At 57.4% G+C, this 14,871-nt stretch overlaps 9 protein-coding genes across 9 annotated transcripts; 5 read left to right on the top strand and 4 right to left on the bottom strand.

The window, feature by feature from the left end:
* Positions 1–501: 501 nt before the first annotated feature.
* Positions 502–1,749, top strand: V1518DRAFT_372975 (glycoside hydrolase; the record flags this gene model as incomplete). The annotated part of the gene is made up of 2 exons (XM_066901414.1): positions 502–527; positions 582–1,749. 2 exons carry the CDS (start codon positions 502–504, stop codon positions 1,747–1,749), a joined length of 1,194 nt encoding a protein of 397 aa, XP_066759860.1.
* An 858-nt stretch (positions 1,750–2,607) lies between these two features.
* V1518DRAFT_441319 (CoA-transferase family III domain-containing protein) lies at positions 2,608–4,422 on the bottom strand (the record flags this gene model as incomplete). The annotated part of the gene is made up of 2 exons (XM_066906426.1): positions 2,608–4,203; positions 4,231–4,422. 2 exons carry the CDS (start codon positions 4,420–4,422, stop codon positions 2,608–2,610), a joined length of 1,788 nt encoding a protein of 595 aa, XP_066759859.1.
* A 283-nt stretch (positions 4,423–4,705) lies between these two features.
* On the top strand, positions 4,706–5,743 carry V1518DRAFT_416077 (Intradiol ring-cleavage dioxygenase). Its single transcript, XM_066903964.1, has one exon. It carries the CDS (start codon positions 4,739–4,741, stop codon positions 5,681–5,683), a length of 945 nt encoding a protein of 314 aa, XP_066759858.1. The 5' UTR covers positions 4,706–4,738; the 3' UTR covers positions 5,684–5,743.
* Positions 5,744–5,890: 147 nt separating this feature from the next.
* Positions 5,891–7,557, top strand: V1518DRAFT_416076 (uncharacterized protein). The gene has a single exon (XM_066903963.1). It carries the CDS (start codon positions 5,929–5,931, stop codon positions 7,450–7,452), a length of 1,524 nt encoding a protein of 507 aa, XP_066759857.1. The 5' UTR covers positions 5,891–5,928; the 3' UTR covers positions 7,453–7,557.
* Positions 7,276–8,572, bottom strand: V1518DRAFT_416075 (Nnf1-domain-containing protein). The gene is made up of 4 exons (XM_066903962.1): positions 8,153–8,572; positions 7,808–8,095; positions 7,656–7,760; positions 7,276–7,608 (listed from the first exon to the last, which is right to left on the bottom strand). Exons 1-4 carry the CDS (start codon positions 8,441–8,443, stop codon positions 7,525–7,527), a joined length of 768 nt encoding a protein of 255 aa, XP_066759856.1. The 5' UTR covers positions 8,444–8,572; the 3' UTR covers positions 7,276–7,524.
* On the bottom strand, positions 8,573–9,857 carry V1518DRAFT_416071 (DHHC palmitoyltransferase-domain-containing protein). The gene has a single exon (XM_066903961.1). The coding sequence runs from the start codon at positions 9,817–9,819 to the stop codon at positions 8,590–8,592; it is 1,230 nt and encodes a 409-aa protein (XP_066759855.1). The 5' UTR covers positions 9,820–9,857; the 3' UTR covers positions 8,573–8,589.
* On the top strand, positions 9,844–11,506 carry V1518DRAFT_416070 (P-loop containing nucleoside triphosphate hydrolase protein). The gene has a single exon (XM_066903960.1). The coding sequence runs from the start codon at positions 9,973–9,975 to the stop codon at positions 11,440–11,442; it is 1,470 nt and encodes a 489-aa protein (XP_066759854.1). The 5' UTR covers positions 9,844–9,972; the 3' UTR covers positions 11,443–11,506.
* V1518DRAFT_416069 (RNA polymerase) lies at positions 11,154–12,262 on the bottom strand. The gene is made up of 2 exons (XM_066903959.1): positions 12,158–12,262; positions 11,154–12,099 (listed from the first exon to the last, which is right to left on the bottom strand). The coding sequence occupies exons 1-2, from the start codon at positions 12,230–12,232 to the stop codon at positions 11,530–11,532; spliced, it is 645 nt and encodes a 214-aa protein (XP_066759853.1). The 5' UTR covers positions 12,233–12,262; the 3' UTR covers positions 11,154–11,529.
* A 132-nt stretch (positions 12,263–12,394) lies between these two features.
* V1518DRAFT_416066 (uncharacterized protein) lies at positions 12,395–14,836 on the top strand. The gene is made up of 4 exons (XM_066903958.1): positions 12,395–12,661; positions 12,834–13,007; positions 13,069–13,139; positions 13,189–14,836. The coding sequence occupies exons 1-4, from the start codon at positions 12,497–12,499 to the stop codon at positions 14,342–14,344; spliced, it is 1,566 nt and encodes a 521-aa protein (XP_066759852.1). The 5' UTR covers positions 12,395–12,496; the 3' UTR covers positions 14,345–14,836.
* Positions 14,837–14,871: the final 35 nt, after the last annotated feature.

Below are 14,871 nucleotides of genomic sequence, written 5' to 3'. Positions count from 1 at the left end.
ATATTTGGGATACGGGATACGGATTGGAGTCGATATTGCGACATTAGGATAGATATAAGGAGCATATAGCTTGTAGCATAGCGTTCAATATGATTCATCCTCATATCAATTCAACCAGAGAACAACGTACACAGCTTTTCTTGCGGCACCGGCATACTCAGGGGTTGCGGCCCGTCCAATTGACTCAACAACCGACGCATATGATACGTTTGCAGACCCAAACACAGAACAAGTGCAAACGTCCCAAGACAGCATGCTTCAGCCAGATTGCCAACATCATCTGCGTCATACCGAGCGAGGGTGCTGCCAACCCATGATCTGGTTCGTTCCGCCTGACCATGACAACCCACGCCATCGCGTACGCATGCACAGCCACCACCGCACGCCGGGGACCTTCGAACAGGCAGCCACCGTCCAGCTAGCGGGTCATCATATATATATACCTACACTCGCCTGTAGATAGATAGACTACTACCGATCTCCACCATGAGCAACTCGCAAATGAAGTCCGTGGTGTACTTTCCCAAGTACGTCTCCTGCCGCCTCGTACTCGGTTATCATAATCGCTAACACATCCCCAGCTGGTCCATTTACGCGCGTAAGTATTTCGTCCGCGACCTACCAACGAAATATATAACACACGTTCTCTACGCGTTTGCGAATGTGGACACAAACACTGGCGTGATCAAGCTTACAGATAACTGGTCCGATACTGACCAACATCACGAGAACGACTCGTGGAACGATCCAGACATTGCGCAGAATCTCTACGGGAATCTACACGAACTCTACAAGTTGAAACGCGCGTGTCCGCACGTGAAGGTTTTGCTGTCGGTAGGGGGGTGGACGTATTCCCAACAAGGGTGCTTTGCCTTCAGCCATGATGCGGGGAAGAGGGACGCGTTCGCGCGGTCGGCGAGGAGCATGATTGACGACTTCGGATTGGACGGGATTGATATCGATTGGGAATATCCGAACGCAGGTGCGGAGGCGGAGTATTTCGTAGCGTTACTGCGTGCAACACGGTCGGCGCTGGACGCGGGGAGTGGCGAGAGGAGGAGGTATTTGTTGAGTATTGCGGCACCGTGCGGGGAGACGAATATGGCGGCGTTGCGGGTCCGTGAAATGGATAGCGTGTTGGATTTTTGGAATCTGATGGCGTACGATTTCGCCGGACCGGGATGGTCGTCGCGTGTGGCGCACCAGGCGAACTTATTTGCGGTACCGACAGCGGAATCGAGCTGCGATTCTGCGGTACGGCATTACACCGCGCATGGCGTGCGACCGACGAAGCTGGTTCTCGGTATGCCCCTATACGGACGCGTGTTCGGTGGATGCACGAGCGCGTCCCCGGGTTGCAAGTTTGCGGGACATGGCAGCGCGAATGCCGACGGTGCGGGCACAGGATCGTGGGAAGCTGGTGTGTTTGACTACAAAGCGCTCCCGCGGCCCGGCGCAAGCGAGCACTTCGACTCTGCCTCCGGTGCGGGCTACAGCTTCGACCCGTCGTCGCGTGAGTTTGTGACGTATGAGACGCCGCATTCTGCCGTGGCAAAGGTGCGATACGTGGTTGAGAAAGGTCTTGGTGGTGTTATGTGGTGGGAAGCAAGTGCGGATGCACAGGGTGCACAATCGCTGGTGCGGACTGCTGCGGAGGCATTGGAAGGGGCGGGACGGGCCTTGGATGGCGCGAGAAATTGTGTGGATTATCCGCAGAGTCGCTATAAGAACATCCGGGAGGGGCTCTAAGAGGAGCACGAGTGCACTTCAGCAGACACAGAACATAACTAACTTGCTGAATCTGCAGTAAAGAATGCAAACAAGATGGTGGCAATAATCTCATGGATGTTAGAGCTCAATGCTCAATATCAACAGACGCACTGCGTTGCTGTGCGCGTTGTGACGTGCAGAAGGCAGGGGACTAGTGGTGTTGCCGAATTCAACGCGTTTTGCTCATGATTGCGCGTGCTCATCGAGTTGTATTACTCTACCGCTTTTTGGTGCTCCTGTTTTATATGACAGTCCTGTTCGTGTCGCTATTAGAGGTTGGGCGTGGTCGGAGTGCTACTGATCATTGAATAAGTGTAGACTCTGTGGGGGCTCGATTCTGAACTTTCTGGACTCTGGAGCCATGCTGAAGATGTGTTGACTACGAACAGCGCTGACGACGGTGTTCTATCTGGCGCGTCTACTTATCTGGAATGCTATACACATACTATTATCTGCTGTCACTAATTATGTCTGATTGCATGTCCGGGAGGTGATAGAGGAGATGACAGGATATGTGTTGGAAGAAAATTGGACATTGGAACAGGTGATAGATATGATGAACGCATAGAATTTGTAGCATAAGATCCATTATCTAATCAATTCAAGAACTACACCAATTTTCTTTTGCCGGGTGGCGCGATTAGTCTCACTGTCAGCCGGTTGATTTCGACCATCACAACACAGCCCTGTCAGATTGCCAAATCTGTACACTTCCCGCGTAGAGCGCATGTGACCACTCCGACTTAAGAGACTCGGTGCTGCGGAGCTAGACACTTCAGCGGACAAATCACTACTATATTATTGAATGTACAATCAAATGCAAAACATGGTGGTCTATCACAGCCAAACTGGCTCGTCGTAGCCGTTAGGCCGACTGGCGTGCTTGAACGCATTGGCCGCGGAGGTCATGTGGACGACTGGTTTGAGCACCTTAATTGTGCCGTTGAACCCGGGGGCGGCATGCTTCTCCATGTACCGCGACTTTGCATTGTACTCCTCGTCGGAGAGCTCGTCACCGGCGGTGGAGAAGGCCTCTGCAAAGACGTCGGGTCGGAGTTTGATGCAAGATTGCAGAGCCGTAGCGGAGATGCGGTCGACGGAGTCATAGTAGTGCAGCTCGCGGACGGCGGGGTCGTGCATGTCGCGAATGCGGTGCCAGAGCGAGTTGGGATAGAAACCCTGGTTCATGAGAAGAATGTCGTACTGCACAAGAGAGGTAGTGGCCCAGTAGGAGCCGCCCTTTGTCGCCCGGTCGTGGAGCGCCGCGAGGGCGGCAACGGCACCGATGCAGCCCGTGCCGTAGTCTGACATGGGAAACGGGGGGATGACTGGCTCATTGTGGCCCATGGAGGTGCCATGGGCCCATGCGAGGCCGGAGACGCAGTCTGCAATTTGCTGCCATCCGGGTCGGTGCGCCCACTCGCCCTTGAAGCCGAAGCAGTTCTCGGAGACGTAGACAAAGCCCCTGCCGCGGGCTTTGGCGACAGAGGCAAAGTATGAGGGGGGGTAGCCCAGCCGTGCGAAGGCGCCCGTGCGGTAGCCATCCACGATGACGTCGGCGTCTGCGACGAGCTTCTCAAATATTGCGCGGCCATGCGGGGACTTGAGGTCGAGCGTGCAGGTACGCTTACCCATGTTGCCGTCGACTTGGAAGAAAGGCACGTCGGACAGGTTAGGACCGGTGACTTTAAGCACGTCAGCGCCGTACTCGGCGAGGATACGCGCGATGGTGGGCCCAGCGATGATGCGGCATAGTTCAAGAACCTTGATTCCGTCGAGGATCTGTCGGGGCTGTCCGGTGTTGCTGGGCGTGGATGGCCAAGCAGTGGGCGGGGTGGTCGATTCGAGGCTGGTAGATTCCCAAATTGGAAGACCCGCGAGGAGTGCGCCGTGGGGGGTGGCGAGGAATTCGTCGCGGGGGAGCGCGGTGACGCCGGCCTGCTTGTGCTCTGCGTTCATAGCCTCGAGTTCGGCGGCAGTATAGCGTATCACGGCACCCTCGATCTTGCTGATGATGGCGTCGTAGTCAGTGAAGCCCGGAATATGGGAGGGGAGACCGATCATCTCGAGGGTTGTTGAAGCATCGAGCGAGCCGTGGATGTGGAAGAATTTGTTGTCTTTTGTGCGATAGAGGTTCGCGGACATGCGCCGATATGGGTCGGATTGTGCTGCATAAAAGTCTGTGTCGACGAGCTTCTTTTTGACCTCGGGCTGGAGTTTGGTGTAGCCGTCGACGGAAGCGAGGTAGGCCATGAAGAGGAACATAGTCGCGTGCTGGAGATCAATGGAGACCGCATCGTTGCGGACGGCGGCGTCGTCTGCGCCGTAGCGATCCTCGGCTATGGCCGCAGCAACAGCACCTTCGACGCCCTTGAGCGCGGCGACGGTCTCGCACTCCTTAAAGACGCAGGGCAGGATGGGGAGGGAGTCAAACTGTGCATTAGGGAGGGTGAATGCGACGACGGCGGCCTTTGCGCGCGCAGCGGCAGGGATGGGGATGGCTGGGTCCGCGATAAGGCCGTCGAAAATGGTGCGAGTGGTAGCGAGGAGGGAGTAGCGCGGGAGAGGGGAGGGCGACGGGGGGATAGTCGCGGCGGTCGCGGCGGTTGAGATAGAGGCGGTCGCTGCCGCTGGGGAGGTGGATGTGGTCATGGGAGAGGACAGTGAGCGGTAGCCAAAGCAGGAGGAAAGGCGCGGGGGTAAATACGAGGCGCGCAGAGCGCAGGGCGGAAGCCGGGGACGAGGGCCTTCGGAGGAAGAGCACTGCGGAACGCGATCCGACGGGACGTGGCGCTGCGGTCCGACGGCATCCTGCGGTTTAGGGCCGCGCGCCGTCAAGCGTGCGGCGCTTCCCCGCACGCGAGAGAATAATGCGGGGGAGTCGGTGCAGGGACCAGCTGCGCGCGGGGACGCGCTCTTCCGTCGTAGGGGCCAAGGACAATTCCGTCCTCCGGCGTGTGCCTTATATATGAGGCCCTGTTCGCTCACAGTGTTATCCCAGCTCAGCCCAGTTTCTGACTCCGCCCTTGACTCCGCAATGCCCTCGCAGACACTCGACCCCTACACCGCCTCTGTCATCAATGCGACCGGGCCGGCCACCACTCCCCGCGTGCGCCAGGTTTTCTCCTCCATGATCGCGCACCTGCACGACTTCCTCCGCGAGAACAAGGTCACTGTCGACGAGTGGATGCTTGGTGTGGACATGATCAACCGCATCGGCAAGATGTCGGACGAGCGGCGTAACGAGGGCATTCTGGTGTGCGACGTGCTCGGTGTGGAGTCACTCGTGGACGCACTCACCTACGACCTGGAGTCGAACGACCACACAAAGTCTGCCATCATCGGTCCGTTCTATCGTGAAAACTCGCCGCAGTATCCCAATGGCGCGAGTATTATTCAGAAAGACTTAGGTGGCGACCGCGCGGTAGTGCACGGCCATGTCAAAGGCGTCGACGGGCTTCCCATCAAGGGCGCGCGTGTGGAGGTGTGGCATACGGCGCCGAACGGCTTGTATGAGCAGCAGGATCCCGAGCAACCTGAATACAATCTGCGTGGCACGTTCTTCACCGACGATAACGGATACTACGAGTTCGTTGGCCTTCGTCCCACATCCTACCCCATTCCGTTCGACGGGCCAGCTGGCGACATCCTTCAGCTGCTCGACCGCCACCCCTATCGCCCCGGCCACATCCACTTTCTGGTGTCTGCGCCAGGGCATCGTCGGCTGATCACGCAGATCTTCGACTCAGAGGACCCGTACGTTGAGAACGACTCTGTATTTGCCGTCAAGGGAGAGCTTGTGGTCACGTTCCAGCCGTCAACGTCTGAGAAGGCGCCGTTCGAGGTGGTGTACGACGTGGTGCTGCCGACATCGGAGGAGGTCGCCGCGTACGAGTCGACGAAGAAGAAGTAGTGGCGGGTTTGCTATTTGTGGTATACGTAGTGCTGAAATACATCATCTCATGTCCTCTTGTTTTATATTCTCGCTTCTCCTGGTGGCCGTAGGACGGTTGCGTTGCCGTTGCCTAATGCGTACGACTTCAACGGCGGCAGCCCGTGACGCCGCCGTGCGGCTCATGCAGCAGTTGCGAGTTTTAGCCTCACCATATCTTCCCCTTGTCTCCCTCTCTCTTCCTTCCTCCCTACCACATCCCCAACATGCGGCTATTCGTCGTCCGCATCTTCATCTGTCTTGTCGCCATCGGCGCGCTTGCCTACGAGGCGGTGCTCTATTACAGCGACTCCGCCGCCGCCGCCGCCCATGCCGCCTCCACAGCCGCGCTCTCCCTAACCGCTCCCAACTCACAGTCCGCTTCCCTCCACGTCGCCGCCGAGGAGCCACAACCAGAAGCACCCACGTCGCCCTCACAACCAGTACCCTCGCCAAGCCTGCCGCCGCCGCCACGGCCGACGCTCGCCGACCGCCTCACCACATGCAGCAAGTACCGCCGCGGCGAGAGCCGCCTCATCAAGAACCGCGCCGGCAACGAAGGCATGTCCTCGCGTGTGATGCTCGACCTGCGCGAGGCCGACGACCTTCGCGAGCCCGCGAAGCGCTTCAACCCCAACATCCTGCCATATCCCGCCGGCGCTGCGCACCCGTACATCGGCTTCGCGCGGCAGAGCCCCGACCCCAACCTCGACGAGGAGGCCGTCGCCGCCGGCAAGGCCGATCTCGGCGTGCACACGGTGTGGTACTGCGACCTCGATTGGCACACCGCTGAGCTGTTCGATCATCTTTCGCTGCAGTGCGTCGAGCCCCCGCGCAAGCTCACCATCGCCTCGCACCCTTCACCCCCGGGCTCTTGCTTCCTCGAGCAGCTCGGCAAGGGCATGGGCCACGTCGACCCCCGCGTGTTTTTTTCGCCCACCGGCGAGCCCCTCATGATTGTCGGCACCAACGGCGTCGCAAACTGCCTCGGTCAGTTCATCATCGACCTCCGCGTGCTGATACCCGAGCTCGGGGATAAGATGGGCCTGCAGCTGCTCCCAGTCACCTACTCAGAGCTCACCAACCTGCCTCGCGACGGCGACCTGCACGAGCTCGAGAAGAACTACTTCCTCATGTACGACAAAGAGAACGTGCCATACGTGCACCACGACATCTCTCCCCGCTCCTTTGCCGCCCTCGAGAGCGACACCCACCCCAACCTCGCCCTGCAGGCCCCCGCCCCGAGCTGTATCTCCTCCTTCTACAAGACCTTCGCCGACGACGTCTACCGCATCATGCTGCACCAGGCCACAAACTCCCTGCGCATGACCCTGTGCGACTACCCCTGCACTCCCACCGACGACAACACTGTCCTGCTCTTCATCTTCCACGTCAAGTATGAGCACATCCTTAAGGTCTACTACCGGCGCTACGTCGTCGTCACCTCCGCCGTTGCGCCATTTAAGATCCTCGCCATCTCCTCCAATCTCGTCTACCTCGGCGTCGATGAGCGCGCCCTCGTGTACACCGTGCAAATGGCCTGGGACCTGCCCCACTTCGCCCGCAAGCAGGTCGCCGACTCCACCCTCGATGCCCTCGCCTCAAACCCCTACGTTAGCGAGTACTACCACGGCTGGTGGGACGACACGCTCTTCCTCTCCCTTGGCATCAACGACGCGGACGGCGCAGTCATGTTTCTCCGCGGCCGCGACCTCGTCGAGTGCCTCAGTCTCTGTACCACGGACAAGTAAAAATCCCTCATCTGTACCATACTCTCGTTTATGCATCAATGTATATGAAAATAGATTGTTATGTTGTCACTACTACCGCCGCATGTACGCGCGTATCTCGTCCACGGTCGCAAACATCTGCATCTGCGTTGGCAGCGCCGCGGTTTCCGCTTTGGCCTGTGCCGCGTCAGCGCCTCTCTTTGAAACATAAAGGGGCTACTTACTGATTCAAGCTCGTTGAGTGCTTTTGAAATCCCGCAGAAAAGTGCCTCTATTTCCACCTCCTGCGCCGTGAGTTCGTTGAGAAGTTCCTTGTTTGCGGCTTGCGACTGCGGGAGTTAGAGCGTGTTAGTGGGAGTGGTGTGCCACTACGCACCTCCTGAATCCGCCTTTCCAGCTTCTCGGCCTCTGCAAGGTTCAGTGGGGTTAGATGTGCGCGCACGATATCCTCGGGGCTGAGTGTTTCGATAAACACTTGTTTCTCTGCGCCAGCAGCGGTGTCGTTGGCGTGGTCGCTGGCGTGGTCGTCGGGCGACGGGTTGTCGTCCTTCGCCATCTCCTCCGCATGTCTTCGCTTCCGTGCACGCGCTTCGTCAATTAGAACATCCAGCTCATCTAACTTCTGACGCACATTTCGCTCTCGCAGAATCGCGTTATACTCTCTCTGTTCTGAAAGTCAGCAAATACGTTCTGCCTTCGTCCTTACCAGGCGTGCACGCACCGTGGCACTGGTCTCCCAAAACCGCATCGCCTGGTTCATCGCCTCGCGCAGACCAAGTCTCCCGTGCTCGGCAACATACGGATAACATTGCGCGAGTTTGTCAAATGTGAGGGCCTTGGTTGAGCTTTGCAGCGAGCGGTTGAAGACGTCGGTGAGGCGGTCGTTGCGGATGGAGCGATGTTCGGCAGGCTGTGCCGGGCGTTCTGCTGACTGTGATAGCGCGGTTGCCGCTTCTGTTGTTGCTGTTGCTGCCGCAGATGCCGTTGAGGCCGCTGCTACTGTGCTGCTCATGGCGGGTGGGTGTGGGTGGCGCGTGCTAGGTAGTGAAGGAGAACTTGATGAGACGCGTGGGAGGTTGTTTACATTTCACCGCCGCGACCGGTGCGGCTCAACAACGCTACGCATTCAAGTTTACCGTTGTGGTCTAGGATGTACTATTATAGAAAATTGCCAGTACTGTGTGTGAGGTTGCGTTTAATAACCCCCAGCGGGACTTCGTCGTCGTCCGCCCGGGTGGCGGGGGCGGCAGAGGACTTGCTCTCAGGTGTGCCTTCGACCGGAGTAGCCTCCTCCAGCGGCGCCTCAGCGGCGGCGTCAACGCCAAAATCCTCCAGCCGCTCGCCTTCCCAGGACTGCCACTTATCGCGTCGCCAGTACGAATTCTCGTCTGTGCCCTCGTCTGGCTCCGAGTCATTGTAGTAATCTCTGTCCTCGTCTTCGTTGAGGAACTGGAAAGTGCTTGTCCGTGGCCGTAGCGGTGTCCTCGGAACTGCGGGCGTATCAGCGTACAAATGAGGAGCGACTTCGTCTGGATCTGGTGGTGGCCATGTCACAACGACGCTGTCGTCGATAGTCTTGAAATGCATGCCATCGCCGTCGGGTTCTGACCAGGGAAAGAACCACATCCACGGTGGTCCCAGCGACTCGCACAGATTCTCAAACGGACCGCCAAGATCATAAGGAAATTCGATGTCTGGAAGTCTGCCGCGGCGGACTTGGCCTTCCACGCGCTCCTTCTCCCAAGTCTCGATCTGTGTTGTATTCTCCAAATTATTCCACAGCGTGCGGATGAAGAGCAAAGAGAGCGAGAAGAGGAGGAAAAGAGCAACCGGCGTGAGGATTATCGTTGCGACAATCTCGGAGGTGGTGATTGGCACGCCGTCCGCGAAGTTTTGCAGCGATCTGTGACGTGCTTGCCACAGTGTCGTAACTCTCGAGCAAAGGTTGACAAACGCGGACAACGTCGCCAATGTTGCAGTCCCCAGAAACCGCAAATAATGCAACAAGTTCCGGTGTCCGACGCAGTTATTTGTCCACGGGCAATGATGATCCATGCGCAGCACGCACGTCTTGCACAATCTGCAGTGGTGCGCGCGGGGGGGTTTGATCGCGTTGCATTTGCGGCAGAAGGTACACCGTTGGCGCAGATCAGGGTCGGACTTCAACATTGCTTCAAAAACGGTAGGGGTAGGTGGCCGGCCGGGGGGGCGGGTGACTGCGAGCGCATAGGTGAACCAGACGAGGTGAAGGTATATCCGATGCCGTTTGAGCGCGGAAGGGGACATATGCTTGCGGAAGATGAAGTATTCGCCGCCATAGCCAAGTAAGGCTATCAGTATTGCCGGGATGAGCACACCGACAGCGCGCCAGCGGGGCTGATACACCATGTTGGCGTCGTATCGTCTCGTGCTGTGAGGAAAGGGGAGATGGCGATGCGAGAGGGAGAAATGGACGCGCGCGACTTCTGAGCCGCACCATTTTGACGCGCCGCGAAATTTCTAAATTTCGGTTCCTAGCTATTGCAGGAGCTCACACCACACATGCTCTGTTTTCCGCGATTTTTGGCTAGTGGTGGTGGCGTCTGCTTGAGGCGGGCAACGAATGTGCCGGCGTTATGGAGATCGCTGAGCAGTTCCGTTGCGCTATGCAGTACCGACGCTACCGATCAGCGACATGATGATCCTCAGGGACACACCGCCGCTGTTGAAGACGCTACCGACCGCGACATCTACACGCACGACTTTGATATCGTACTCCCCTCAAGACTTCCCCGCACGCCACGAGACCCATCCATGCCGATCCCGCCACCCTCTTCCTCTCGCAAGCGGCGGAAACTGCGTTCAGAAGCTCAATTCAGCGACGTCATGGTGCTCAAGCTTGCCTCCGGTGCTGGTGGAAACGGATCGATTTCCTTTTTACGGGAAAGTGGGCGCGCGAAAGGGTCGCCTGACGGCGGCGATGGGGGTACAGGCGGGAGTATATACATACAGCCGGTGGAGGGCGAGAGTTCATTGCATAAGCTGCGGAAGAGGGTTGCAGCAGACCCGGGGCGACCAGGCGGCCCTGACCAGCTCGATGGACGTGGCGGAGAGGATGTGATCATCCAAGTACCCATAGGCACCCATATCACGCTTGCGCCGGGATGTGTTCTCGAGCGTGAAAACCCCGGATACGGCGAGGGCTGGATCCACTCCACCGGTTTCAAGGAGTATAACCTTGAGCGTCCGTTTTTCTTGGATCTCATGAAACGCAAGAAGTTAGACGATAAGGCGCAGGAGCGTGCGGAACAGATCCAGGATGCGTTTCCCGAGGGTGGAATCGATTTAGTTAAAGCAGGGCCGCCGGTGCTGTTGCTCAAAGGCGGTCGCGGCGGGCTCGGAAATAAGCATTTCCACACAAGCGATATCAGGAATCCGCGGTTTGCAACGTCTGGGCGTGCGGGGTTGATGGGAGTGTTCAGGTTCGAACTAAAGCTGCTCGCGGATCTCGGGCTTGTTGGGCTGCCGAACGCAGGGAAGAGTACGTTGTTACGAGCAATTTCAAATGCGCGGCCACGGATCGGGCATTGGGCATTCACAACGCTGACGCCGTCGGTTGGGACAATCTCGCTTGATGCTTCTTCAACGGACGACAGCTTCTCTGTCGCGGACATCCCTGGGCTGATCGCGGGCGCAAGTCTCAACCGTGGCATGGGGACTGACTTTCTGCGGCACATTGAGCGCACGAAAGGACTTGTTTTTGTTATTGGTTTAGACTCGGAGAATCCCGTTGAGGACCTGCGCACGCTGATGACGGAACTAGGACCGGAGCGCATGGACGACAAGAAGAAGCTGGTCGTCGCAACGAAGGCGGACTTGCCTGGCACGCAGGAGCGGTTTGCTGAGCTAGCGGCGTTCACCGGCAGACTGGGCTGGCCTACGATACCGGTATCAGCCATTGGGAAGGCGATAGACATCGAGATCCTTATCCGGCAGATGGCAATACTCGCTGGTGTGCTGAAGGAGATGTAATTGTACATAGTTGTATATAAAACGTAAGAACGCACTGTCTGTAAGCTAAATATCGTACATGCACAAATATAATGCAACATCGGCGGACTATAGGCATATCCGGTAGCTCGCGTACCGGCCACTGGTCTCGCTGCGGCGGATGATTTTGACGACCATGCCGCGCTTGAGGCCAAGGTATCGTGCGACTGGATCCTCGCGCTGGATGCGCGGAAGCTGGCTCTCCTTGAGGCGGTATTTATCCAGGAGAAGCTTCTTGTCCTCAGTGGAGAGCCGAATGTGCTTTGGCACGAGTTCGTGGTGGGTAATGTTGACGAGTAGGTCTGACTCTTGGAAGGTCTCGATAACAGCGGGCGCGACGGTAGGGATAATTTTGTTGGCGGAGGGGGTGATCGATGTCTGGTAGATGAAGATCCCGCCGGTGAAGTTCTTGGAGGAGATGTGCACGCAGAAGGTCCGCATAGTCTTGATACCTACAGACGGTTCGTCGCAGAACTCGACCCACAGGCTGCCGAGATCAGGGAAGCGTGACTGTGCTTCCGGTGTCGGGTTTGCTTGGAAAGACATGAGTTTGCGCTGTGGCTGGCCCATGGAGTCGCACATGCGCGAGCGGAATTCGTCGAGGGACATGTCGAGGTCGTCGTCGCTCACATCGTAACCCTTGGGCAAGTTAGCACGGTGGTAAACAACATCAAAGGACGTGTGCCAAGGCACATACTCGATCTTTGACCATCTCCTTGACGGTGCGGAAAGTGCGCCAGAGCCGTGAGGCCTGCCGCTCAGTCTCGTCCATGGCGGTGTGGTGGTGATGGGAGAATAGCGATGGCGATGGTGAACCGCAAAAGGAGAAGGAAAACTGGGGACGCAAACTGCGCGTCGCGCGTGCTGTGGATTACGCAGCGTTAATGTTGTGCGGGTCTCGTGCAGTGGGTTTTCTCTCTTGGTCCTCGACGCACAATTCAGCAATTCCTTCCCCATCCTCCCTCGCCTCCCTCCGTCTCCTCCTCCAGTATCCTCTCACCCTCCCGCTCACCCCGCCTGCGCGTCGCTTTGTCCAATGGCCGCATCTACCGAAGCGATTGAGGCTCCCGCCTCCGCCGTCGTCCCTGACGCTGCCGCCGACGGTACGCCAAAGCCTAGACCCGTTAAGCCTGACCAGGCCGCCTTCGACGCCAGTCTCGCAGTCCTCGAGAAAGATCTCAAGACGAAGTCTGAGAAGCATGTCAGTGTTCCTTGTTTTGCTGTGTCGGGACTCTCGGGGGGGGGTGCGCTGTGACAATGCCACCTGCCGCGGTGTGGTTGCCGGGCCTCACTTTACTGCATCGCGCGACCATGTCCTCGTCCCAAGCACGCCTCGTATCAACTCCTTGAATGTCGCTGACATTGCCGTTTAGGAATACCTCAACAGCCAGTGGAAGCTGCTGTCGCACGACTCGCCCTCCAACGAGAAGCAGCAGGAGCTGCGCAGCAAGCTCAACGCTGTTCGTGCGCGCCAGCAGGAGATCCGTGGAGGCAGCCAGAAGATCATCGAGGAGATTAAAAGCCTCGAGGACGCCAACAAGCGCAGGGTGCGTTCACATTTATTCGGCGGTCGAAGTCAATGTTAATGCTGACGCTACCCAACAACAGGTCAAAGAGATTCAGAGCGCCAAGTCGAAGCTTAGCTTCAAGTCGCTTGATGAATTGGATTCCCATATCAAGTAAGTTACCTTTTCTTGTACAGCGTGTATACAATACTAACTTTCGTAGGAAGCTCGAGGCGCAGGTCGAGACCGGCTCCATGCGTCTGGTCGATGAGCGACGTGTTTTGAGCGATATCCAAGGTCTCAAGAAGGGCCGCAAGAACTTTGCCAGCATTTCCGAGGCCGAGCAGCTCATCTCCGAGACCAAGGAGAAGATCGCGGCGTTGCGCAGCACCATTGACGACACCGAATCCAAGGAACTGTCCGCGCAGCACAAGCAGATTACGACGGAACTCGACGCGCTTCGTGCCGAGACTGACGTGCTCAAGAAGAACAAGTCGCAGCTGTACGAGCAGCGCGAGACTGCGCACAAGAGCAGGGAGGAGGCGTACCAGGCTCTGCGGAAGCTGAAGGACGACTTCAACAAGCAGCGACGGGAGTACGGAAAGTACGAGCAGGAAGAACGGCAGAAGCGGTGGGAGCGCAAGCAGGCCGAGCGCGACGCCGAGCAGCGCGAGAAGCGGAAGAAACGTGCCGAGCAGCGTCTCGCCGAGGCCAGCCAGCCCGCGTTCGAGGCCGATATCGAGCGCGCTGAGGTCTTGCTACGCTACTTTGACCCCTCCGTCAAGGCGACCACCACCTCGCTCACGACCCCCAGTGGCCTCGCAGCCCAGGCCACTCGAACTATCGACTCTACTCTCCCCGCCGGTGCTCAGGTCCTCGAGCGCAAGCCCGACGAGGATTACTTTGTCGGCGGCAAGAAGGGCAAGAAGAAAGCCGGCAAGGTACAGCCAAAGGAGGAGAAGTTCCTGCTTAGCTTCGACATCGTGCAGACCCTCACCGACCTCAAGATTGGCGTTCCTGTCAAGAAGGAGGAGGTCCCAGCGACTATTGCGAGCCTGACGGAGAAGATCGAGTGGTTTATCTCCAACCAGGAGAAGCAGACGGAGGAGAACATCAAGAAGGCCACCGCCGACATCGAGCGCTTGGAGAAACAGGCTGAGGCCGAGGAGTCGGCTGCCAGAGTCAGAGAGCCTAGACAGCGACAGGACCGCCGACGCAACGGCAAACCGGCTACTCCAATCGAGAACGGCACTACCACCCCGGCTGATATCACCACGGAGTCGCCCGCCGATGAGACCGCTGCCGCCGCCGAGACCGAGGCCGATGGCGAGGCTGCCGTCGATGTCGCCCCCGAGGAGGCTGCGACTGCGGAGGAATAGATGTCCTGTGTATATCTGGCAATGACCAATCAAAATTACTATCTGGCGGAGCGAAGCTAGACTTTCGCGGTGATGATGTTTTCTTTTCTCTTCTTGTCCTCGTGTGTTTTTTATATTTGTTGCATGAAACCCGCTCATTCATTTCTTCACACATTTTGTTCTATATTCATCTCTCTCATCTCTCTTGCGCGCGCTTGCCCCACTTCATCACTGTCATGATTTCCTTCGCACGCCGCAGAAGCCAAAAAGAAGGCAACAAGAGGACCTGTGGTATAATCCTCCCTCTCCCTGTGCGACGCCTCCATATTTCGCACGTGTACTCTTTGTCTCGATAAAAATTGTATCATTTTCTTCTTTCTATCTTTATCTTTTCTTTGAGTCCTCTATATTATACTGTTATATACTAATTTGCTTTGTTTTGTTCCGCACGATCCCATCTCCTTGTTTGTACGTCATTTGACAATATAAATGCCATAAGTTAAGTATCCGAGTATTCGAATTGGTGGTTGGTAGGAGGGCTGACAAAT

The sequence above is a fragment of the Limtongia smithiae genome (assembly GCF_038497785.1).
Source record: "Limtongia smithiae strain NRRL Y-17922 unplaced genomic scaffold V1518scaffold_5, whole genome shotgun sequence".
NCBI lineage: Eukaryota > Fungi > Ascomycota > Lipomycetes > Lipomycetales > Lipomycetaceae > Limtongia > Limtongia smithiae.
This window is presented reverse-complemented; position numbering and strand designations above follow the sequence as displayed.

Excerpts from the sequence above, each read along its gene's own strand:
- V1518DRAFT_416077 (XM_066903964.1), top strand. The coding sequence starts at position 4,739 with ATGAGGCCCTGTTCGCTCACAGTGTTATCCCAGCTCAGCCCAGTTTCT.
- V1518DRAFT_416076 (XM_066903963.1), top strand. The coding sequence starts at position 5,929 with ATGCGGCTATTCGTCGTCCGCATCTTCATCTGTCTTGTCGCCATCGGC.
- V1518DRAFT_416075 (XM_066903962.1), bottom strand. The coding sequence starts at position 8,443 with ATGAGCAGCACAGTAGCAGCGGCCTCAACGGCATCTGCGGCAGCAACA. Across the intron at positions 8,096-8,152 it reads TTTGGGAGACCAGTGCCACG|AGAGAGTATAACGCGATTCT; the intron begins GTGCGTGCACGC and ends CTTTCAGAACAG. Across the intron at positions 7,761-7,807 it reads TGGAAAGGCGGATTCAGGAG|TCGCAAGCCGCAAACAAGGA; the intron begins GTGCGTAGTGGC and ends TAACTCCCGCAG.
- V1518DRAFT_416071 (XM_066903961.1), bottom strand. The coding sequence starts at position 9,819 with ATGGTGTATCAGCCCCGCTGGCGCGCTGTCGGTGTGCTCATCCCGGCA.
- V1518DRAFT_416070 (XM_066903960.1), top strand. The coding sequence starts at position 9,973 with ATGCTCTGTTTTCCGCGATTTTTGGCTAGTGGTGGTGGCGTCTGCTTG.
- V1518DRAFT_416069 (XM_066903959.1), bottom strand. The coding sequence starts at position 12,232 with ATGGACGAGACTGAGCGGCAGGCCTCACGGCTCTGGCGCACTTTCCGC. Across the intron at positions 12,100-12,157 it reads AGGAGATGGTCAAAGATCGA|GGTTACGATGTGAGCGACGA; the intron begins GTATGTGCCTTG and ends AACTTGCCCAAG.
- V1518DRAFT_416066 (XM_066903958.1), top strand. The coding sequence starts at position 12,497 with ATGGCCGCATCTACCGAAGCGATTGAGGCTCCCGCCTCCGCCGTCGTC. Across the intron at positions 12,662-12,833 it reads AGACGAAGTCTGAGAAGCAT|GAATACCTCAACAGCCAGTG; the intron begins GTCAGTGTTCCT and ends ATTGCCGTTTAG. Across the intron at positions 13,008-13,068 it reads AGGACGCCAACAAGCGCAGG|GTCAAAGAGATTCAGAGCGC; the intron begins GTGCGTTCACAT and ends ACCCAACAACAG.